This window comes from Girardinichthys multiradiatus, chromosome 23 (genome assembly GCF_021462225.1).
Source record: "Girardinichthys multiradiatus isolate DD_20200921_A chromosome 23, DD_fGirMul_XY1, whole genome shotgun sequence".
In the NCBI taxonomy this organism is placed as follows: Eukaryota; Metazoa; Chordata; class Actinopteri; order Cyprinodontiformes; family Goodeidae; genus Girardinichthys; species Girardinichthys multiradiatus.
Window position 1 is genome coordinate 51,667,780 of NC_061815.1, and position 23,156 is coordinate 51,690,935.

At 44.6% G+C, this 23,156-nt stretch overlaps 2 protein-coding genes across 7 annotated transcripts in view; one reads left to right on the forward strand and one right to left on the reverse strand.

Annotated features, from left to right (window-relative positions):
* The first annotated feature begins 661 nt into the window (after positions 1-661).
* matr3l1.1 (matrin 3-like 1.1) lies at positions 662-20,801 on the forward strand. 3 transcript variants are annotated; one of them, XM_047353538.1, is made up of 23 exons: positions 665-811; positions 6,138-6,325; positions 7,551-8,497; positions 8,634-8,695; positions 8,765-8,803; positions 9,510-9,586; positions 9,663-9,691; positions 9,839-9,961; positions 10,042-10,167; positions 11,181-11,297; positions 11,617-11,741; positions 11,822-12,087; positions 12,429-12,528; positions 12,607-12,749; positions 12,834-12,973; positions 13,702-13,768; positions 13,844-13,875; positions 13,957-14,088; positions 17,540-17,670; positions 17,741-18,494; positions 19,437-19,509; positions 20,433-20,554; positions 20,637-20,801. In XM_047353538.1, the coding sequence occupies exons 3-23, from the start codon at positions 7,586-7,588 to the stop codon at positions 20,667-20,669; spliced, it is 3,603 nt and encodes a 1,200-aa protein (XP_047209494.1). In that variant the 5' UTR covers positions 665-811; positions 6,138-6,325; positions 7,551-7,585; the 3' UTR covers positions 20,670-20,801. The 3 variants fall into 3 exon arrangements, with proteins under 3 accessions (XP_047209492.1, XP_047209494.1, XP_047209493.1); XM_047353537.1 differs by having other exon boundaries at positions 667-811; positions 6,154-6,325; XM_047353536.1 differs by lacking the exon at positions 6,138-6,325 and having other exon boundaries at positions 662-811.
* Positions 20,790-23,156, reverse strand: part of matr3l1.2 (matrin 3-like 1.2) — a 29,995-nt gene continuing 27,628 nt past the window's right edge. For all 4 annotated transcript variants that reach the window (XM_047353542.1, XM_047353541.1, XM_047353539.1 and 1 more), the window contains one exon: positions 20,790-21,030. In XM_047353542.1, the coding sequence (XP_047209498.1) occupies positions 20,983-21,030 (48 nt within the window). In that variant the 3' untranslated portion in view covers positions 20,790-20,982. The remainder of the gene's footprint in view (positions 21,031-23,156) is intronic.

Genomic DNA, 23,156 nt, shown 5'->3' on the forward strand with positions numbered 1-23,156 from the left:
GCCTCAGAAGGTGAGGGAGCAGGGAGGAGTATGGGAGGGAGATGGTGGAGGTGGGGCGGAGGAGGGCCAAAGCTCAGCTGAAGAGCGTGGAATCCATGACTGGAGGTCCTTAAAAGTGAAGCCTCGGAGGATGATCGTTTGAAGATACATGCGGATCTAACGCTTATTGGATGGAGGAGAGACGCACGGTGGAGTCATAGGACGGCCGAGGGGTGGAGGTGAGTCTTTCAGTTTGAATTTTCATCAAAACTCCATTATTTAAAATTTATGAAGATAGTTTTTCCTTTTGACAGAAATAATTATGTTAAAATCTTGTATTTATTCTGCTGTGAACATTTAAAGATTCTGTATAACAACCATTAAACATTGAACAGACTATTGATTTAGATTATTTGACAGTTGCCGAGGGTGTCTGCATGCATGTCTGCTTGTCCCTATGTGTCTCTGTGTTGTCCTGTGATGGACTAACCTGTCCAGGGTTCCCACTTCTCGCCCTCTGACCGCTGGAGATAGGCACCAGCCCCCCAGCACCCTGCTGATGGATGAATGTTGGTACAGCTCTGATGAAGACAGGGGAGCAGCTTCAATTATCATTTCTTACAGCAGGTGGCGGTAATGCACCATAACACAGTTTGTAAACCCCCAGTAAAACCAGTAGAAAAGAACGAAATGAGCTCTGTTAACATCTCCCTGTCAGCTGGTGTTTTCTTCGGCCATTTTCGCCATTAACTGATATTTTTTATATTAATGTGAGAGTGTGTATTGAAGGCAGTTGGGTGTTCCGTCTGAAAGTCCGTCCAGTTGATCTGAGGTGAGTGTGCCGGATATTACTGTCCGCTGTTAGCCCCGCAAGCTAACTGTTAGCCCCGCAAGCTAACTGTTAGCCCCGCAAGCTAACTGTTAGCCCCGCAAGCTAACTGTTAGCCTCGCAAGCTAACTGTTAGCCCCGCAAGCTAAGTGTTAGCGCCGGAAGCTAACTGGCTAACAGATGTAACTAAAAATTAGGTTCTGCACATTCACGGGGAATTTAGTTTGTACGGTACGGAGCCCGCGAAGGGAGATGGGGGGATTTTTCTTTTGCGCCCCACGCAATAGCCTTTGCGTTTTCTTGTAATACTTTGTGGTCTAGTTTCCAAACCAGATAACTGCAAAAATTGAACCAATACTGAGCCCGTTTTTGAGATTTATTGAGTTTTATTTCGAGATTGGCCTTAAAGACAGTTATTATCCACCAGCTGTCAGACTACTGAACTCTGGACAATAATACTGCAGTAAACTACATTGGTGACACTTTATTAGCTTATTGTTGCTGCATGATGTGTACTTTGTTATTGTACGTCATTAGTGCTTTTGTTTTTATAGTTAGGGGTTCTTCTTACAAGCATTTCATTGCATTGTTTGACTGCGTGTTAACCTGCATATGACAAAGAAACCATATTAATGTTTGTTTTAGGAGCAGTTTATGTGTACTGCTGTTCCTAAATGCACAGCTTTCTCAATGTAATAACTTTTGCGTGGTAACGAGAAAGTATTGCGAGAAAACGCAAAGAAAAAAATCCCCCCTGTCCTCTTGTCTGATTGAAGATCCTTTTATTTAAGGCCGATTTCAAAATAAAACTCAATAAATCTCAAAAACGGGTGTAATGTTTGTTGCATTTTTGCAGTTATCTGGTTTGGAAACTTTCCCACAAAGTATTGCAAGCGAACCCAAAACAAATCCCCCCGTGTCCCTTCGCGGGCTCCGTACGTTTGAAACTAACTCGGTTCTGTGCTTTACTTCAATCGCTTCTATCTGATTTTGGACAGAAATAATTATGTTAAAATCTTGTTAATTATACCATAGCTTCTTTGGTTTCCTCTACGTTTTATTTACTGTCAGACAGCCTGAAGCCAAAATGTTTCCTGTTCTCTCTGCGCTTACCTTATTATCCACCACTTCCTGTTGTTCGGTTGGACATTGTCCGGTCCAGACTCGGCACTGTTGGACCTGAGAGGGCAACTAAACGTTTTGGTTGAATCAGAGTTTGTCTGCTAATGTTGTTCTGTGGGTTCCTCCAGGTTCTGCTAAAGAACTTTGGCACGAAATTCTATGGGAAACAATTTGGATTTGATTTATTGAATAAAAAAACCAAAACGTTTTTAATAAACAAAATAGATATTTTATATAAATAATTAAACATTTATTGCCTTTTATATATTATAATTTTTATTAATATGTATATTAAACCCAGCTGTATAATTTGTAGTAACATCTTATTGAAATATGTTAAATGTATGTTTATACAGTAACTGTCCTTTTTTTGTGCGATTTATTTTCAGATTTTAAGTCATTATTGTATTTTTTTATGAATGGAATTTTGTGTATAAATGTCTAATTGGTATCTATACATATATTACGCACAACCAATCAAAAGTTTTAGATACACTTTCTCACCTAATGCGTCTCTTTATTTTCATGACTATTTACATTGTAGATTCTCAGCAAAGGCATCAAAACTATGAATGAAGACACATGGAAATATGTAGTAAACAAAAACTGTGAAATAACTCCCAACATTTTTATACACTGCTCAAAAAAATAAAGGGAAGACTCAAATAACATCCTAGATCTGAATGAATGAAATATTCTCATTGAATACTTTGTTCTGTACAAAGTTAAATGTTCTGACAACAAAATCACACAAAAATCATCAAAAATCAAATTTATGAACCAATGGAGGCCTGGATTTGGAGTCACACACAAAATTAAAGTGGAAAACACACTAGAGGCTGATCCAACTTTGATGTACAGGTCCTTCTCAAAATATTAGCATATTGTTATAAAGTTCATTATTTTCTATAATGTCATGATGAAAATTTAACATTTATATATTTTAGATTCATTGCACACTAACTGAAATATTTCAGGTCTTTTATTGTCTTAATATGGATGATTTTGGCAAACATCTCATGAAAACCCAAAATTCCTATCTCACAAAATTAGCATATCATTAAAAGGGTCTCTAAACGAGCTATGAACCTAATCATCTGAATCAACAAGTTAACTCTAAACACCTGCAAAAGATTCCTGAGGCCTTTAAAACTCCCAGCCTGGTTCATCACTCAAAACCCCAATCATAGGTAAGACTGCCGACCTGACTGCTGTCCAGAAGGCCACTATTGACACCCTCAAGCAAGAGGGTAAGACACAGAAAGACATTTCTGAACCAATAGGCTGTTCCCAGAGTGCTGTATCAAGGCACCTCAGTGGGAAGTCTGTGGGAAGGAAAAAGTGTGGCAGAAAACGCTGCACAACGAGAAGAGGTGACCGGACCCTGAGGAAGATTGTGGAGAAGGGCCGATTCCAGACCTTGGGGGACCTGCGGAAGCAGTGGACTGAGTCTGGAGTAGAAACATCCAGAGCCACCGTGCACAGGCGTGTGCAGGAAATGGGCTACAGAGAAGCAGCACTGGACTGTTGCTCAGTGGTCCAAAGTACTTTTTTCGGATGAAAGCAAATTCTGCATGTCATTCGGAAATCAAGGTGCCAGAGTCTGGAGGAAGACTGGGGAGAAGGAAATGCCAAAATGCCAGAAGTCCAGTGTCAAGTACCCACAGTCAGTGATGGTCTGGGGTGCCGTGTCAGCTGCTGGTGTTGGTCCACTGTGTTTTATCAAGGGCAGGGTCAATGCAGCTAGCTATCAGGAGATTTTGGAGCTCTTCATGCTTCCATCTGCTGAAAAGCTTTATGGAGATGAAGATTTCATTTTTCAGCACGACCTGGCACCTGCTCACAGTGCCAAAACCACTGGTAAATGGTTTACTGACCATGGTATCACTGTGCTCAATTGGCCTGCCAACTCTCCTGACCTGAACCCCATAGAGAATCTGTGGGATATTGTGAAGAGAACGTTGAGAGACTCAAGACCCAACACTCTGGATGAGCTAAAGGCCGCTATCGAAGCATCCTGGGCCTCCATAAGACCTCAGCAGTGCCACAGGCTGATTGCCTCCATGCCACGCCGCATTGAAGCAGTCATTTCTGCAAAAGGATTCCCGACCAAGTATTGAGTGCATAACTGTACATGATTATTTGAAGGTTGACGTTTTTTGTATTAAAAACACTTTTCTTTTATTGGTCGGATGAAATATGCTAATTTTGTGAGATAGGAATTTTGGGTTTTCATGAGCTGTATGCCAAAATCATCCGTATTAAGACAATAAAAGACCTGAAATATTTCAGTTAGTGTGCAATGAATCTAAAATATATGAATGCTAAATTTTCATCATGACATTATGGAAAATAATGAACTTTATCACAATATGCTAATATTTTGAGAAGGACCTGTAATGTCCTTAAAACAAGTCAAAATGAGGCTCAGTATTGTGTGTGACCTCCACGTGTCTTTATGACCTCCCTACAACACCTGGACATGCTCCTGATGAGACGGTGGATGGTCTCCTGAGGGATCTCCTCCCAGACCTGGACTAAAGCATCCAACTCCTGGACAGTCTGTGGTACAACGTGACGTTGGTGGATGGAGCGAGACATGATGTCCCAGATGTGCTCAATCGGATTCAGGTCTGGGGAACGGGCGGGCCGGTCCATAGCTTCAATGTCTTCATCTTGCAGGAACTTCTGACACACTCACACACAGTGTGAACCTGCTTTCATCTGTGAAGACCACAGGGCACCAGTGGTGAATTTACCAATCCTGATGTTCTCTGGCAAATGCCAAGTGTCCTGCACGGTGTTGGGTTGTGAGCACAACCACCATTTGTGGACCTTGGGCCCTCATACCATCCTCATGGAGTTGGTTTCTAACCGTTTGTGCAGACACATGTACATTGGTGGCCTGCTGGAGGTCATTTTGCAGGGCTCTGGCAGTGCTCCTCCTGTTCCTCCTTGTACAAAGGTGGAGGTAGCGGTCCTGCTGCTGGGTTGTTGCCCTCCTACGGCCTCCTCCACGTCTCCTGGTGTACTGGCCTGTCTCCTGGTAGCGCCTCCAGGTTCTGGACACTACGCTGACAGACAGCAAACCTTCTTGCCACAGCTGGCATTGATGTGCCATCCTGGATGAGCTGCACTACCTGAGCCACTTGTGTGGGTTGTAGAGTCCGTCTCATGCTACCACGAGTGTGAAAGCACCACCAACATTCAAAAGTGACCAAAACATCAGCCAGAAATCATCGGTACTGAGAAGTGGTTTGTGGTCCCCACCTGCAGAACCACTCCTTTATTGAGTGTCTTGATAATCACCAAAGATTTCCTCCTGTTGTCTTTTTAATTTGAACAACAAGATGTGAAATTGATTGTTAATCAGTGTTTCTTCCTAAGTGGACAGTTTGATTTCACTGAAGTTAGATTTACTTGGAGTTATATTGTGTTGTTTAAGTCTTCCCTTTATTTTTTTCAGAAGTGTAGTTTAGGTTCTTCCTAACAGCCTCCCTTCGCTCTCTTGGCGTTCTCTCCAGGAGCTTCTTGAGGTGCTCACCTGGAATGGTTTTCCAGAGAGTCTTGAATGAATTTCTCAGAGGTTAATTGAGAGAAGGTCAAAGGTTAATATTTCAGTCATCACAGCAAAGGGCAGCTATTTGAAGGAATCTAAGATATAAAACATATTTAAAGTTATTTTACAGTTTGATGCCTTCAGTAAGAATCAATGAACAATGCAAATAGTCATAAACAGAAAGAAAACCATTAAATGAGAAAGCTGTTCTAAAACCTTTGACCGGTAGTGTACATGAGCACAAGACGGCAGCTTTGTTTATAAAAATGTAATTACAAGTGCCTTGACTTTCATGATTTGGTCGGTCATAAACTGCTCTAAATCCCCTCAAATATAATCTCAATGGGTTTGATTCACATCCAAAGAAATGTCATATTTTTTATTGAGTATTTGAAAATCCATCTTTCTGTGGTTAGAAAGAGACATAATTTATGTTTTAACTAGACTGTTTGGGATGCACTGATGAAGCTCCATCTACTTTTAATGAACCCAGTCCAGAAAGAGTTGTTCCTGTGCAGCTTTTCCACTTTGCCATTGTCCAGTTTCTTCTTCCAACAAATAAAAAAAAACTTGAGGCACTGATGATTCCGATCCACAAAGAGTTCTGGGTTTCATCTTTGTCCCGTTCTTCCTGAAACGTGTTTTAAGGTGTCCAATTGTACAGGGTCACCATTCAACAGTCTCTGATGGGGGCAGGTCAGTCCATCGGCCGCACCCTCTTCTTCCTCCGCCATGCCTTGGGAATGTGTATTTTCCAAAGACTTGGTGAGACACTCATGGACATCCCTGGAAAAGATCAGGAACGCTGACTGCAGTGTGGAGCAGTGGTGCTGGAGGTAAGAGTCACTTTGGGACGTCAGACTGAAGAAACTCAGTAAATAAACATCAGCTGAGCAGCTCTTTGTGTAAAATGTTGGAATGCACTCTAAGTTTCTCTGCAAAGTTTTCTGGTTTTGAGTTTGATAAGAGAAGCAGCAGGAGGATCAAACTTTCCTAAATTTCCCTGAAACAAAGAGAAGAACAGAGCTCTGATCTAATATTGATGACCTTCTTTTCTCCTGACGACCAACGTTTGGTCCTCTCATGTTTCATCAAATATTAACGAAGCTCTGCGTTCCTTCATTCTCCTCCCTCACATCCCATAATGCATCTGTAATGTTGTGTCAGGTGAGGCATGACGGGAGGTGGGATGATGGAGAGGAGCTCCTGGAGGGAAGAAGGAGGATAATTTCTGATCACAAACAGCTTGTGGAGGTTTTTACCTGAACCCAGAGGAGCTCAGAGCATGTCTTCATGCTTTACCTTCAGCCTGACTTTCTGCTCTCAGGGTTCAGGTTTTCCTTCCAGCAGACGGATATGAACCAACGACAGTAGGAAGTATCGCTCTCCTGAACTAAGCTGTCAAATCATTCAGGAACCGATTTGTTCTGGCTGCTTTCTGAAGTCGGAACCTCAAAGCTTTCTTCGTGATTCCTCCACATCTTGACCTTTTCTGATCTTCCTGCTCAGATTTCACAAACATGTAAAACAATGCTGGATGCTCCGTTTCCTCTTTGCTCCACTTCTTCCAACAAATATGGAGAACTGATCCTCCACTGTGTGGTGGTCCATCTCTGAGGTTAGGAGGAAGTTTCATCTGCTTATGATGGAACTGGATGCAGAACTGTGATGGATAAGAGACCACAGCTGGCCAGCTGAAGCTGCACCTTGAAACTCCTCCAGGTTCCTTGGATGGTTTCATGATGTTCTGCTCCAAAGAAGGTGAAATCCTCAAGTTCTTCTGATCTTTTTTTTTTTGTCAATCAGTAAAATGTAAACAGGAAGTGTTTTGGTTTCACTCTGTCTGCAGGTAAATCTTACTTTTCGCGCCTTAAAAAGTTTCGGTTTACCGAAGATCTTGAGGCTTGAGGTCTTTAGATGTTCCTCAGATGTTCTGGTGCCTCTTCCTTCCAGCTGATGGTTTTATCTTCATGCAGTCAGTTTTCTGTTTTGTTGCAGGTCTACTTGTCCCTGAGCTTCAAAGCTTATATTTTCTGTCTTTCCTGAAATTTCTGTTTACAGGAAACGCCTCAAACGTTTTTCCACAGGCTCCCATCATGTCCCACAACTACCCGTACCGCCAGCCGGCCTCTGACTCTGACCTACGGCCTGATCCACGGCGTTATGGTGCTGGAGCTGACAGAGACTTTTACAGACAGCCTCAGGAGTCTTTCTCCTCCTCTTCCAGGAGCTCAGCAGCACTGCAATCGGCTCACGGCTCCCAAGATGGAGTTCTGAGCCTTCTGAGCAGCTGCGGTCTGGAGCCTGAAGATCTGTCCGTGTTAGCGAAGCTTCCTGAAGACATCCTCACTGTTGAGTCTCTTCCTCAAATCCTGAAACACATCAAAGGGAAGAAAGGATCGGTCCAACCTTTTGCTCCCAGATCTCCTGAAGATGTTGAGTTCACAGGGAAGGTCGGAACCATTAAACCTTTGCCTACCAGAGCTCCTACTTCCCCACCATCGTCCTCTGCTTCATTTAAGCCCTTAAGCTCCGGCCATTGGCCCTCCACCAGCACGGCCTCCAGAGACTGGGAGCAGCTCCGCAGGCAGCCGGTCCAGTACCCGCTGCACCTGATCTCCTCCTCTTCTGCTCCGCCTGAGTCACAGCTGGACCGCTGGGTGGGTCATAAGACCATCGGCTCTGTCAGGTCCCCACCATCATCATCCAGACGTGCCGTAGACCACGACCACAGGCCACGCCCCCCTAGTTATGGTAAGGAAGGTTCTTCTTTCAGCACACCAGGATCAGTGGACAGAGCCCGTCCTTCTCGTTTGTCCACTGCTGGATCGGCTGATTACAGATCAGTTCCTCCTCGTCTTGACGAGGATCGCCGTGACTCCAGGTCGTCCTACAGCAGCCGGGGCCCAATGCCTTCCAAAAAACAAGCTCTGGACTTCCATGGAACATCGCCAGCGGTGTTCCCGTACTCATGCTCTCTGTGTGATATCACGGTTCTTTCAGAGAAGGTAAGTTCACCCGTTCTTCTCCAGTATGTGTCTGCAGGTGAGTGGGTGTGCGTGGTCACTGAAGGATAATGGGCGGTGTCGAGGATGAGTGGGAGCGTGGCAGTGGAGGCAGACTAACTTCCTGTTTGTGTTTCAGGCTTGGATTCAGCACATCAACACCACTGGACATGCAGATGGACAGCTCAACCTGCTGCAGCAGTGAGTCACACACATGGACACACATGGACACACATGGACACGGTTACCTTAACTCTGTCTCCACTGCAGGTTTCCAAGGTGGGACTGTCGCCTGGGAAGAGTTGGGAGGTCAGTAACGATAATCAGAACCATTGTCCTGATCCGAAGCTCTCCAGGCTTTAGCTGCTTTTTTTACTCGGTCCTTTGAGCATTTGTCAGCCAGGTGTGTAGTAGCATTAAAACATCTGGCAATCTGATCTAGAACCTGGTAGACGCTCCATGCTTCAGCTCATCGTTAACCAAGATGAATCAGTAGCTTATTAGATGATGATGGAAAGTCTGGAGGTTTCACACCTTAAAGTCAAGAAAGAGAAGATCTGTCTATTAAAGCAACGTTCCCTGCAGATATGTTCACTCTTTACAGTAAGAGCACCATCTTTAAACAAACCGGAGAACTGGGTCAGAACCATGAGAACCAACCTGCAACACCCATCACCCAGATGTTCACACATCCAGACTTTTCTATTGCTTCATGGAGGAGTTAGAAGACCTCTGCTGTGGTGAACTCAAAGGAACAAGGGGCATCTTTTCTGTCAGTGTGAGAGGAGGAGCTCTCAGGGTCAGAGGTCAGGAACCTTATGCCAGGATCTCAGTTAGCAGCGTTCTGGGAATCAGCTGTTTGGAGATGTATGTCCTGTCAGAGTGAACTTGAAACCATTACAGTGAGGATATATATGTGTGTGTGTGTTTCAGGCTGTAATGATGGCGTTTACAGAGAATGGGTCGGGTCGCACTAGAACCTGCTTATCTGAATAAAACCTTTTTGTTGTTAAAGGGACGATAACCAATCAGACCAGCGGAAAGATGGACCAAGGCCTGCCCCACCAACTCCCAGACCCAATCAGAACCGAGGTAAGGGCTCCCAATTGAGATGACTCTGTGGTTCTGATCCACGTTGAAAGTCTAACTGGTTGTTTGTATTCGGCAGATCCTCAGACATCCAAAAAGCAGCAGAAGGTAAGAACTGGTGTAAGTTTCTGTTCAGGCCTGAGAACATCTGCTGCACTTTGGACTTACCGTGTGTGTGTGTGTGTGTGTGTGTGTGTGTGTGTGTGTGTGTGTGTGTGTGTGTGTGTGTGTGTGTGTGTGGGGGGGGCGGGTCAGGCATCTGATAAGGGGAAGGTGGTGTGTGCCAAGTTTCCTCCTCAGTCTGTAGATGAGGTGCGTCTGAGGAAACTCATCGAGCCATTTGGAAAAGTTGGAAAGATCCTCATGTTTCCATCTCTGGTGAGTCCCTCTCCTGCATCTCCACCCACTCAGTGTGTCATGGTGGTGGGGGGTGTTTAACGTTCACCGTTGCACTGCAGGCGTTTGTGGAGATGGGCTCCTGTGATCAGGCGAAAGATGTTGTGAAGTTCTACAGCAGCTCTGATAAGGCTGCCAGGAAGGAGAAGATCGAGTTCAGCATCTCCAACGCCTTCAGTTTCCTGCAGGTAGGACACCTGAGAACACACACCTGAACTGACTGAACATTGACGCTCAGGTCGGCACGGAGAGGATGGAGACGAGCTTCCGTTTTTATAATCTGCAGCAGGAAATGTTTCTTAATGAATACCTTCAGAGACATCTTCCCGGTCCAAACACGCCAAGCTCCACCAGGTGTTTCCTTCAGGTCAGGAGCAGCAGTGTGCTTTCATCCTGGCTGTGGAGAACAGGAGTTAAACAGAACTTTCAGAGCCACATGTACCAGAACCACTTGGAGGTTCTAGAGGAACAACAGCGTTAAAGAACCGAGTCAGCGGTTAAGTTTCTAGACTCGGTGTAAAACGTAATAAACAGTTTGGGTTAAATGATGCTAATCTGATCATAAACTAAAAAAGGCCCACGCTACATGATTGGCTGTTGTTCCCTGTGGGCCCGCCTTCATCTTCTGATGAAGAGGTTCTTTCCTCTGGTCTAGCAGTGAACTAGCACCAGCACCTGCCAAGCACTGGAACCGGTTTGACGGAGAAGGTCGCTCAGGTTTGAGTCCACCCAGGGACGCTGTTACATGCTGTTCTCTGTGTCACCAAAAGAGGCGCTGTTTTCAGCTTGTTCTCAGTGCATGCCGGTCTCCTTCAGAGCTGTTTGTGGTGTTCAAAGACCAGATGTCGTCATGGAGATGAGGGACCTCCAGGTCTTGTACTGGAGCAGCTGGACTGAGAGTTGGATCCTCTCAGTCTAAGGCCTAGGTTGTTATCTATGGTCCAATGAGACCAGTTGACCGCTCTGGGTTAAACTTCTCATCTGATGTGTGTGTGCTTCATCACATCATCTGGACAACACTGGAATGGTCCTTCTGGGGGTGAGTTTCTGCATCAACAGACAGAGGTCCATATCCCGATGTTCCTGAGTGATGTCAGGATGGAGATGGTTAGATGAACCAGAGCTTCATCTCCTGCAGTGAAGGTGTTCCAGTCTATGGAGGTGAGAAAATGAGCCAAACTGATGCTGTTTGTCTTCTCAGAGCTCCCAGGTGGTAAGCTTCACTCCAGCTCCAACAGGTGAGGACGGACGCTCCGACCTGATCAGCATCGCCAAACGCTTCGGAGAGCCGCTCTACACGCTGTTCCTGCCGTCCAAGGTGAGCTCGGACACCTGAGACAGGAGGGGAACGGGTCCGTTCGCAGTCTGTAATCATTTAAAGTGGTTCTGATCAGTGGTTCTCCTGGATTTTAAAGAACCTTTTCCCACCAGAATGATTCATGAGTCAGGGTTCCTTAAACCTGATCACCTGAAAATGAGGATGAAACAGCCAAAGATCTTCAGGAAGTCTGGAGAACTGATGGTCCAGACCACTTTAATGGATCACCAACAGATTGAGATACAAAAGGTCCTGGTTCTACAGTGACTCTGCAGAATGACTCAGAACTGATGCGTCTCTGATGTGTTTTCGGTTTCAGGCGTTTGTGGAGATGAAACTTTCTGCAGAAGCTCAGAAGTTGGTCGATTATTACTCATCAAACCTTCTGAGGATCAACACAGACACCATCCAGGTGTCCTTCTCATCAGAGTACAGAACCCTGATGTGAGTGGAACCCAGTCCAGAGGAGGTTCTGATACACACCTTGTTCACTTTCACTGACACTGTCCTGTTCTGCCCTGCAGGCGGGTTCCATCGGCCCAGAAGTATGAAGACGAACCAACCGAGACAAAGGAGTCCAACAGAGACCAGAGGACCAGGTCCAGAGAAAGGTCCAGGGAAAGAAGCACAGACAGAAAGAGAAGAGAGACCAGAACCAGGTCAAGGTCCAGAGATAAATCCAGGATGAAATCCAGCCAGGAAAACAGGTCCAAATCCAAAGAACACTTCAGTTCCAGGTCCCCCAGACAGAGCCAGTCTGAAGAGAAGTCTGAAGAACCAGAAAACTCAGGTGAGGAACCAGAACCACAAACTGACTGAAGAAAGCAGCCGACCCGTTCAAATTAAAGAAGATCAGGATCCGCAAAGCTTTACAGTTTATCATTGTTGGCCAGTGGTCCACACTACATCCTGGTTACCGTAGCAACAGGCAAACTGTACCCCAACAATAACAGTGTAACTGTCCCAAACATCCCATAATAAGGGAGCTGGGATGGAGTTGGAGAACCAGAGATCAGGATCTGAGCAGAACTTGTTTATTATTACATCCCGAATGAGAGGTTCTGATAGATGTTCGCTGGACACGTCTTTCTTCTGTTTGATGCATGAAGGTCAGTGTCTCCCTCTGCTCAGAACCCAGATCTGCGGAGGAACCTCAGAAGGATCAAGGTGTCTCCACCAACACAGAGGCTCCTGCTGAGGAGGAGGAGGAACAGATGGGTGGTGAAGATCGGTGAGTTCAGTTCAGATTCCAAACAAAAAGCTGATAATCCAGCAGACGCCTCCTGATTAAAGATGCTCATGTCTTCAGGTCAGCCGCAGAAGACAGCGACCTCGAGGGGATGGAGGTGATCGCTGAGGACGGAGAAAACGTGGAGGGCGAGGACGACCTGGAGAGTCAGGAAGAGAAGAACCAAGAGAAAAGTGTCCAACCAGAAGAGTCACTTGAAGCAGGTAGAAGCTGAAATAGAAACCACCAGAACACAAAGAAATCCTGCAAATAAAAAAAAAATGATTTCAGGAAAAAATATTTTCCAGATGAACAAAAGCTGGAGAGCTTTGAAGCTAATAAAGACAAACCAGAGCTCCAGGAGATGGAGGAAACGGAAGCTAATGAGGAGAAGAAAGAAAGGACTAGTGAGATGGAGCAGGAGGAACCTGCTCACATCCTGGATGAGGTAAAACATCTCTTCAGTAGGTACCATTGTGTGTAAATGGGATGTCTTAGTTTGAACATGAATATTTGCAGGTTCTCTGGAAACAGGAGCAGATGGTTGGTTCCAGAGAACCTGCTGAGTGTTCAGCTGATTTTCCACTAATTTTATCTTATTTGAAGCAAACTGTATTTCTCCAGCAACGTGATCTTTGTTCTCTCAAACATTTCACTGTCAGGCGTTCAGGACGGCTTTCATAAGAACATTTATTCAGACCTTCAGATGACCTGTGGAGTGCCACAGGGTTCTGTACTCGAACCTCTGTTTCAGTAATATTTTTCCCGTATGAATCATGGTGAAAACACGAGTATTTGAGATGTTCTGAGATAATTCTACACCACAGAATAAAATAACATTTAAGGAGGATTTCTGAGTGAAAATAAAGGGTTTGAAATCATGGAGACCAGGTGGATTTCAGGAGTAGTTGGAACATCTCCTTCCATGACAGTCAGACCTGAGGTCTGAGCTGTGAAGATCCAGTCTAGCCAGAATGGTCTGATCTCTTCTGCTCTCCTCCTTCATCGGGCTGGTGAGGTATGCCATTCAGTCCCAGTTCTTGCCTGGTTGGCCAAACTGGTTCTAATGGGAGCATCAGACCAAGCTGTGCTGTGACTGGTTCCGGCTTAAACCCTGAAAGTTCTTTTCTTGAACCCATGGAAAGGAAACATGATGTTTTCCTTGTTCCTGAACAGGAAGCAGAATTCCCGGTGGACCTGGAGAACTGCATCACTCTGGATGAAGTGAAGACGGATGATGAAGGTAACGGAGAAACACTCAGCGAAAACATGTCCTGGTAATGTTTGGTTTGACGGCTTTTTTCTTGTTCTGTCCCAGATGAAGGTCCTCCTGCTGATGGACACTCTGAGGTTCGTCTCAGTGAATCCGAGCAGAACCTTTATCCAACATGGATCCTCGCAGATTAATTAACCGGGCCTTTCTGTCTGCAGGGAGCCTCAGAGTCCAGCAGGGTTCTGTTCTTTAGCACAATGCCTCTGCAATACACCGACATGGAGTTCATCACACTGATGAGAGGCTTTGGGACGGTGGTCCATTACCTCCTGATCCAGAACCGACAACAGGTCAGAACAAAAGTTTTATCATTTCATGTTTGCCCTGCTGACTCAGAAACACGCTTGGTCTGCTAGTCGACTCGGTTTGACCCGATCAAGCCTATAGACCTTTTCCACCAAAGAGGTTCCAGTGCTTAAATAGGGCCTGGTTCTGAATAAGTATTGTTGTCTTCACCACCACCTGAGATCCAGGTCGGAGCCACATCAGTCTAAACATCTCATCCGGTTCTTGGTTGGTCCTTCAGTTTTATTATGGGTTTTTATGAAGGAGTTCGTGGGTCATACAACACAACACTGAAGTTTGAAGACATCAGCAATGACCTCAAAGCAGTAACTGTTGCTGCCCATCAACCAGGAAAGGGTCATAAGGTCATCTCCCCAACCCTCTGAAGTCCATCATTCTGCAGAAAGAGGAAAACATCTGACAGCTGCCGATCTTCCTAAGAGTGGACATCCCAGTAGATTCAGCCCAAGGTCAGAACGTGAAGTTCAGAGAAATGACCAAGAGCTCCAACTCAGACTCTATGAGCCTGAGTTGGCAGGTTAAAGGTCATGACACTGAACCACTGGCTGTTTGGAAGGGTTGAAGGAGAAAGACTCTTCTCTCTGAAGACAAGATGGCAGCAGGAGTTTCAGTTTATTTTATTTCTATAGCGCCAATTTACAACACATGTCGTCTCAAGGTTCTTTACAACAGTCAGGTTCATACATTCCTATTAATCGTAATCATTGAACAGTTCAGTCAGATTCAGTTATTTATTCAAATTGGATAAAAAGTTTTTCTATCTAAGGAAACCCAGCAGATTGCATCCAGTCAGTGACTTGCAGCATTCACTCCTCCTGGATGAGCATGTAGAGACAGTGGACAGTCACTGGTGTTGACTTTGCAGCAATCCCTCATACTGAGCATGCATGTAGCGACAGTGGAGAGGAAAAACTCCCTTTTAACAGGAAGAAACCTCCAGCAGAACCAGAACCAGGCTCAGTGTGAACGGCCATCTGCCACGACCGACTGGAGGTTTGAGAGAACAGAGCAGAGACACAAAGAGAACAAAGAAGCACTGATCCAGGAGTACTTTCTATGGGAAGGAAAAGTAAATGTTAATGGATGTAGCTCCTTTAGTCGTTTCATCTAGAAAGAAAGAACAGATAAACTCTGATCCAGTTTTCAAGGTTAGAGTCTGAAAGAGAGAACATAGAGTTAGTTACAGTAGAAGCTCAGTCAGTAGCCATGTCTAGGAGAGAGAAAGGGTTAAACACTGAAAGACAGGGCCATGTGGATCATCTGTAGAAGGTGAGCATTAAGTTGTTGCCAGCAGAAGCTCGGACGATGCCCCTCTCCAGAAAGGTGTCACAGGTAGATACAGATTCAGGCCAGGTGTACCTTCTAGGAAGAGAAAAGAGAGAACAAAGTTAAAAGCTGAAATAACAACAAATAATGCAAAATTAGAGAGTAGTATGAGAATGTAGCAGAGAGGGTGAAAGTGGTCAATATGTCCTCCAGCAGCCTAAGCTTATAGCAGCATAACTACAGAGATAGCTCAGGATAAACTAAGCCACTCTAACTATAAGCTTTATCAAAAAGGAAAGTTTTAAGCCTAGCCTTAAAAGTAGACAGGGTGTCTGCCTCACGGACTAAAACTGGGAGCTGGCCCCCAAACGTGAGATAGTTCGAACCGTAAGTCCTACAGATCTAAAATTTGGCACACAGGTAGAGGTCCTCAAACCAAGAACAAAGTCTCTTGGGGGTATGCCCTAAAACGCACAGGAAGTCGGCCATTTTGTATTAAAAGGCAAATTTTTGGCTGTTTTTCACTTTTCCTCACCTCGCACTTTAACGAACTCCTCCTAGGGATTTTGAGCTATCGGCTTATTAGGTCAAGATGGAGTTAAGGCATGGGGGATTAAAAGTTATCAAAATCGTGAGTTTTCGGCCATGTTTAGGGGGCGTGGCCGGGTCACGAACTTGGCGTTCGCTCCAAAAGTGAAAAATTGCAATAACTTTCCCAAAGAAATGCCAAATTACACCTAAGTTGGCATGAAGGAGGACCTTCGGGTTTCCGACGATCCTATGGTGTCATATGCTGACATCATCTGAGCCCCGCCCCCTGAGAACAGGAAGTCACTTTTTTTATTGGGAAAGGTCGCTATCTGGCTGTCTACACCCAATCAACTTGAAACTGTGTCAGGTGACTGATAACCAGTGGGTCTAACTTCGTTTGAAGCACAGTGACTTTTCATAGAAGGGCGTGGCTGTGGTGGCGCGGCGAAGTTGGACGTCACACCATGGCCATACGTTTGGCTTTAATTTCCACATAGATCATCTGATCTTCACCAAATTCAATGTGATTGATCCTTGTCCAGTCCCCAACAGAGATCTGATGACATATGTGGTGGGTGTGGCCTAATTCCTCCACGGCGACCCTAGAAAATAAAAACAAAATCAGCTTCAAGCCATTCTTTGACTGAGGATTCTGAAATTCGGTACACATATGTATCTTCTCAGGACCTACAAAAAAGTCTCTGGAGCATTGGTCCAAACCCCACAGGAAGTCGGCCATTTTGGATTGAAGTTGCTATTTTGACCCCGGTTTTGCCCTTTCTAGCCCAGATATCTGAGCGAACTCCTCCTACAGCTTTTGACTTAGAGACTTGAAAATCACTCAGTTTGGTCTTAAGGGATTGGGGATCAAAAGTTATCAAAAGCTTTTAGAGACATGAAAGCGTGTGGGCGTGGCAGCATGGCGAATTCTGATGTCACACCATGCCCATACGTTTCGCTCTAAATTACACATGCATTGTCTGATTCACTCCAAAATAAATATGGTTGATCTTTGTCAGCCCCCAAAAAGCTCTATTGGATTACATTGAATATGGATCAACAGCGCCCCCTAGCAAACTTTAAATGCTCTGTCTCCCTCATACATCATCGGATTAACTTCAAATGTAGTATACATGATCATGGGTCAGTGCCGAACATGTTGCCACAGTCAATTGATGACAACACTTTAGCCCCGCCCACTTAGAAACAAGTGAGTGCAGCTTACATTAGGAAGGTCCGATTTCCCAGAAAATGTGAATACCTCGCCAGACCAGAACTCTGCATGACCGAAGACCATATGACATGTCGCTCACAGTCCCATCTAGTGGCGATATGTGGAATCGAACGGCGGCCTCACCGGTGGCGTGCAGGCGGCGAAGCCAGACTCCCGCGGTCGCTGCACAGGCCGAGATGCACTGAGCTGCGAGGACCTTCGATGCTGCTTGCAGATTTAATTCCTGTTTGTTATTGTGGTTGAATGTGTAAAAAGATCTAGAAACGCGGTTCTGAAATGACTTCACTCAGAACTGATTTTCTGATCTGCATCAATTTGTTTAAAAGCAGCTAATCTAGAATCAAGAAGCCTGGTTAGTTTGGACCCTTACAGGTTGTTTTCAGGATGGGTTTCTGTGTTTCCAGGGTTTCATCGAGATGTCGACTTCCTCTGAAGCTCTGAAAGCTGCTGAAGAGCTTCAGTCCAAACCCACCTACATCAGCGGAACCAGACTGATCGGCATCTTATCTGAGAAATTCTCTGGTCTCACCAACGGGTCAGAAAGTGTCTCCTTTTTAAACTCAGTGGTTCTGCTCTGCTGTTGCTCAGCCTGCTTCTGTTTACAGGTGGCCCGTTCCAGAGGAAGAGAGGAGCGAAGAAAGGAGTGGCGGACTGAGCACAGCCACCACCTCAGAACCGGATCAGAAGACCTCTGAGGGGAAGATGAGGTCCAGAGGGACTCCAGAGACAGAGACATCTAAAATAGGTCTGGAGACATCTGACAGTATTTTAGAGATAGAAATGTCTGAGACAATCACTAGAACCCAAAAGGGAATGGAGACTCCAGATAAGATCACTTCAGATGGGAAGACAAGATCCAGAAAGTCTCCAGAGCAGGAACCACCAAAAATAAGTCCAGAGATGCAGATGAGACCCCAGAAAGCTACAGAATCATCTAGAAACACTCTTGAGAAAAGAATGTCTGCTAAGACCTCAGGGAGAAAAACAAGATCCAGAAAGAGTCTGGAGAAGGAAACATCTGAAATGAATCCAGAAGAAGAGACATCTGAGGAAAAACATGAGGCACTGAGACAGACATCTAAAGACAAGATCCCTAGAAATAGTTCTGAGGAGGAACCCGCTCAAAGAAATACTCGAACGAGGAACGCCACCTCCCGAAGCATTCTAGATACCAATGTGGAGAAAAGGAAAGGGTCTCCTGAGAACAACGCAGTGCCTCTGAAAACTCTCAGGACTGAGGAAGCTGCAGAAAACAAAGAAAAGGCTGAGAGGACAACAGAACAAGAAGCCAACGAAGAGAAAAATCAGGAAATAAAGACTGACGTCAACAATCCAGAGGGTCCAGAACCACCTGAACAGGTAGGATCATCTGCAAACTGGTTTACTGGTTTCTCCCAGTTTGGGTCCTTCTTATTCTAACTGAGGTTATCTTATCCTGTTTTAGTCTCTGTTTATCTCCCAGGCATCGGCTCATATCATTTTGGTTCTGGCTCAGTTTGGTTCTACAGTTCTGACCGGCTTAAAGTCCGTAAATGTTTGGAATATGACCTCGGGAAAAAATTTAAATTCTCAGATGTTTTGGGGTTTTTGTTTTTTTTTGTTTCTAGAGGATAAACATTTCTTCTTGCATTGATCTTAAACTTTAACTCAGTGCTCTGAGAACAGAACCAGAGCTTTAAAACTGGGCCTGTGGTCTCCCAACAAAGCACTTTGCAGAATCTGTTTAGTGTTTGATAATCCGGTCCAGCTCAACAGTAAACATTAGCCGTTAATGATGCAGCGAGTCCCGACTGAGCCTGATGCTTTTAGCAGAAACTGTCAGAACCAGCACCAGGCTGCCCTGCTGACTGATCACAGTTGGACCAGAGCCATGCTGGGTTCTTTCTGTGCAGCGTGGCTCTGGAATCATCTCCAGCCTGATCCCTCTGTTATCCTGACAAATAAAAGAATGTGTCATTTGTCCCTCAGGTCCAGTTCACCAGCACCAAGGAGACACTCAAAATAAACGACTAAATCCAAGCTACACGTTTCCATAAAGGACATTAACACTTCTTCTAAACCGGATCGGTTCTGCCCCATTTCATTTATGTTTTTCTAAATAGAGCTGATTTCTTTCACCAATTGTGACCAAACTGAAGACATGTTCTACTTGTGATTGGAAGCCTGTTCCTTCATAAAAAGATGCCACTGTGTTAGTTAGTGACATCACGGCACTGGTGGACATCAGGGTTGGCAGATGGACCAATCAGCTCCCAGGGAAAAGGTCACCATCAAACCAACCTGTCGGTCGTCTGTTTTCAGGAGTTGGGGACTGAGCGAGAGGCAGCACCAGCAGAGGGCGCCACTGAACCAGAGAAACCTGCCAAACCTGTCGGTAAGAATCTGACCCCAAGAACAATTCAGGGTCCACCAACATTTTTATTTGACCCTTAAGGCCCCGAGGGACCAAACATGTATTTGTTTATTTGGTAACATCTCAGTCAGGTTAAAGGTCAGTTCAATAAAACTTTGCAGGATTTGGTTATCTTTAAAGTGTTTATCCTTTTGATTGTAAGGTAGAGTAGAATAAGAGCTGTTTGTTCCTATTGACTCCCATTTTAAAACACATAACTGATGCACTGTAATCCCGACATTTTATAATACCTTCCCATGAGCACCCAAAACAATCCAAGCCTCCCTCTGCCTTCAAAATACAGAAAAACTGTTTTTAGGCGTGATGACCCCCCCCCCCCCACCCATTAAATGACCACAGGGACCATCGCTTGTATTTTTAACGGGGGACACGGTTCTCCAACCTTTCACAATGCATCTTTATACCATCCCAACACAGACAGATGTTGTGGGAAACATCTGTCTGTATGTGTTTGTAATTTGAAGAATTAAAAGCCAAGTTGGTTTTGTTCTTGTTTTCTGTAGGTTTGGGAAAGAACCACAGCCAGAACCTCAAGGACCTTTCTGGAGGCCCTGGCTGTGGGACCAATATTCCACTTTGGTCTTTATTTTTGGGCATTAAAATATAGAAAAGATTTTTAAAGATGACAAACTCTGGATAGGTCTGAACCTGCTAACATTTAAATATTAAATGTTTATTACACTTCTATAAGCAGTAGTGTTTTGGGACCTAAAAGGTAAAAACTGCATATTCAATATAAAGGAGCCTCAAGGGTTAAAGCTTAATCTGTTCAAATCAGAACTGAAACTTTTTCTGGATGAAGAGTAAATGTTGCTAAATCTGCCACCAATCAGAAAGCTGCTCAGCCACGATGCGTTCACTGTCCCTCCGGGGTTCTGTTGCAGGAGCAGAGTTCGTTCGTCCTGTCGTCGGTTATTTCTGTAATCTGTGTCAGCTGATCTTCATCGATGAAGATGAAGCCAAGTTCCAACATTGCAGCACACCGGCACACTACAGGAACTACCAGGTCACTATGGAAACCAGCAGTCCAATTAGCCATTAGTGGTTCTGTTTGCAGCGGTCTAACTTTTTTTTTGCTTTTGTTTTAGGAGAAAACAGGCAAGGATCCGTGGATGGGCTGAGTTACCGGTTATGGATCAGAACTGAAGAAGTTTTATGTCTTAATTTGATCAGAGACCTTCAGTGTTCAGAGGAACTCTGTTCTTGCTGCTGTAAATGTGAAAAAGATTGAATTAAATCAATTTCAAGTCTGAGGAATCAGTTTATTGAATAAAACCTCCAACTTTAAAACGTTCTGAACAGAAGATCCACATCGTGACTCACAGGTACCTGCTGGGACTAGTTCCTGATTGGTCAGTGGTGTCACCATAACAAACATCTAATCAAACTACACCAAGTATAAAAAGGAAACATCAAACTCTTCTTCTGGTGTTTTCACGCCGTCGTCTTCAGCTTCTTCTTCTGTTCCTTCTCCAGATGTTTCTGGATTGAAACAAGAAACGAGATCAATAACCCTGCCAGAGACAGGTCATGTTTACACTATAATTTAATACTACAGAACCTTTTCCCGGGTCATTCAGATTAGCAGGGCAGAATTTAGCCCAGGAAAGTTTCTGGTAGGAAGGCAGAACTTCATTTACCAGGAAGTGTCTACATCTCATTTAAGATCTAAAACACAAACATTCAATATATTGATCAGGTGCAAAAAGAGTTTAACCTCTGAAGACATCTGGGATAAATGTGGGATTAAAACCGGTCCTTTATCTGAGCTACATTGGTCAACGTGGCGGTTCACAGCCAAGTCAGAACCACCAACCAGAACCTTCCTCTGGGACTCACCTCACCTTGTAATGAAGAGATTAACATCTAGATAAAATTGGACCGGAACTTTGTTTCAAAGGCAGAAGACCGTAGAACATCTGTAAATTTCTTCTGGATTTACAGGACGATGAAGAGTGTCAGAACCATCCTCTCTCCAGCTCTGGTCCAGTTCTGGGCCCTCGTGTAGAAGTGTGCGTACACACAAACACATTGCGGCCCGTGTTTTACACACAACTCCACATGTACAAAAATGAATGGAACCATCCGGTACCAGGTCCGGTTCTCACTACGCTGCGGTCCTTTAAACCGGAGCTTTTCAGAGGGAGCTGACTGACAGGTCGGGTATTTAGCAGTCATCCCTGAACCGGGCCTCATCCAGATGTTGCTCAGATATAGACAGTTATAGAAACTGTGGCTCTCGTTGCAGCGAGGAGATGATTTCTGAATGTAATCAGAGCTACAGACTGGACCCATTCTGCTATAAGGGCCCCATCTGGAAGTCAATATGCTTTAATGAATAGAAAACATCTTGATTCAATATATGGAAACCCCCAGCAGGCTCCGTGTGCGATGGTGGCTGCTACGTCATTATAACGTGACGTCCTGAAGGTTAAAGTTCAGTGTGTGATGACGGTCTTCCTGATAGGAATATTCACCTCATAATGACCAGCATTGAATTATACAGGTGCTGCTCATAACATTAGAATATCTTGAAAAAATTGATTTCAGTCATTTCATTCAAAAAGTGAAACTTGTAAATTATATTTATTCATTACACACACTGATATATTTTAAATGTTTATTTCTAGTTCATTATAACTACTAATGAAAATCCCAAATTCAGTTTGAATGTTGAAGACACCTGGTGCTCCACACTAATCAGCTAATTAACTCTAAACACCTGCAGAGGCCTTTAAATGGTCTCTCAGTCTAGTTCTGTAATCATGAGGAAGACGGCTGACCTGACACCTTGACCCAGGAGGTCAGCCGTTCACAGAGCGCTGTGTCCAAGCACATTAATAGAGGCGAAGGGAAGAAACAGATGTGGTAGAATAAAGTGTACAAGCAATAGAGATAACCGCACCCTGGAGAGGACTGTGAAACAAAACCCGGTCAAAAATGTGGAGAAATGCAGCTGGAGTCGGTTCTTCCAGAACCACCACGCACAGACGTGTAGACATGGGTTTCAGCCGTCGCATTCCTTGTGTCAAGACACTCCTGGACTTAAGACAAAAAGCTGAGTGGTCCAAAGTGATGTTCTCTGATGAAGGTAAATTGAGCATTTTCTTTGTGAGCTCAAGGTCCCAGAGTCTGGAGGAAGAGGAGAGGAACAGAATCCACGGTGCTTGAGGTCCAGTTTAAAGTTTCCACAGTCAGTGATGGTTTGGGGTGCCATGTCATCTGCTGGTGTTGGTCCACTGTGTTTTCTGAGGTCCAAGGTCAACGCAGGCGTCTACCAGGAAGTGTTGGAGCACTTCATGCTTCCTGCTGCTGACCAGTTTTAAGGAGATGCAGATTTCATTTTCCAACAGGACTTGACACCTGCACACAGGGCCGAAGCTACCAGTACCTGATGATAATAATGTTCCTATAAATGGCTTTCAAATGTATGGTGTTAACAGACCATCCATAGGTGGGGGTGTTGCCTTTTATATAAATTCATCCCTCCAGGTAAGTTTGTTACAAGCAGAATCTCGTAGTACACAATCTGAATTTTTATTGCTTAAGATTGAAGTTTTAGAGGTTTAAATGTAAATGTGCCTCAAATGCACTTCAATCATTGAAGG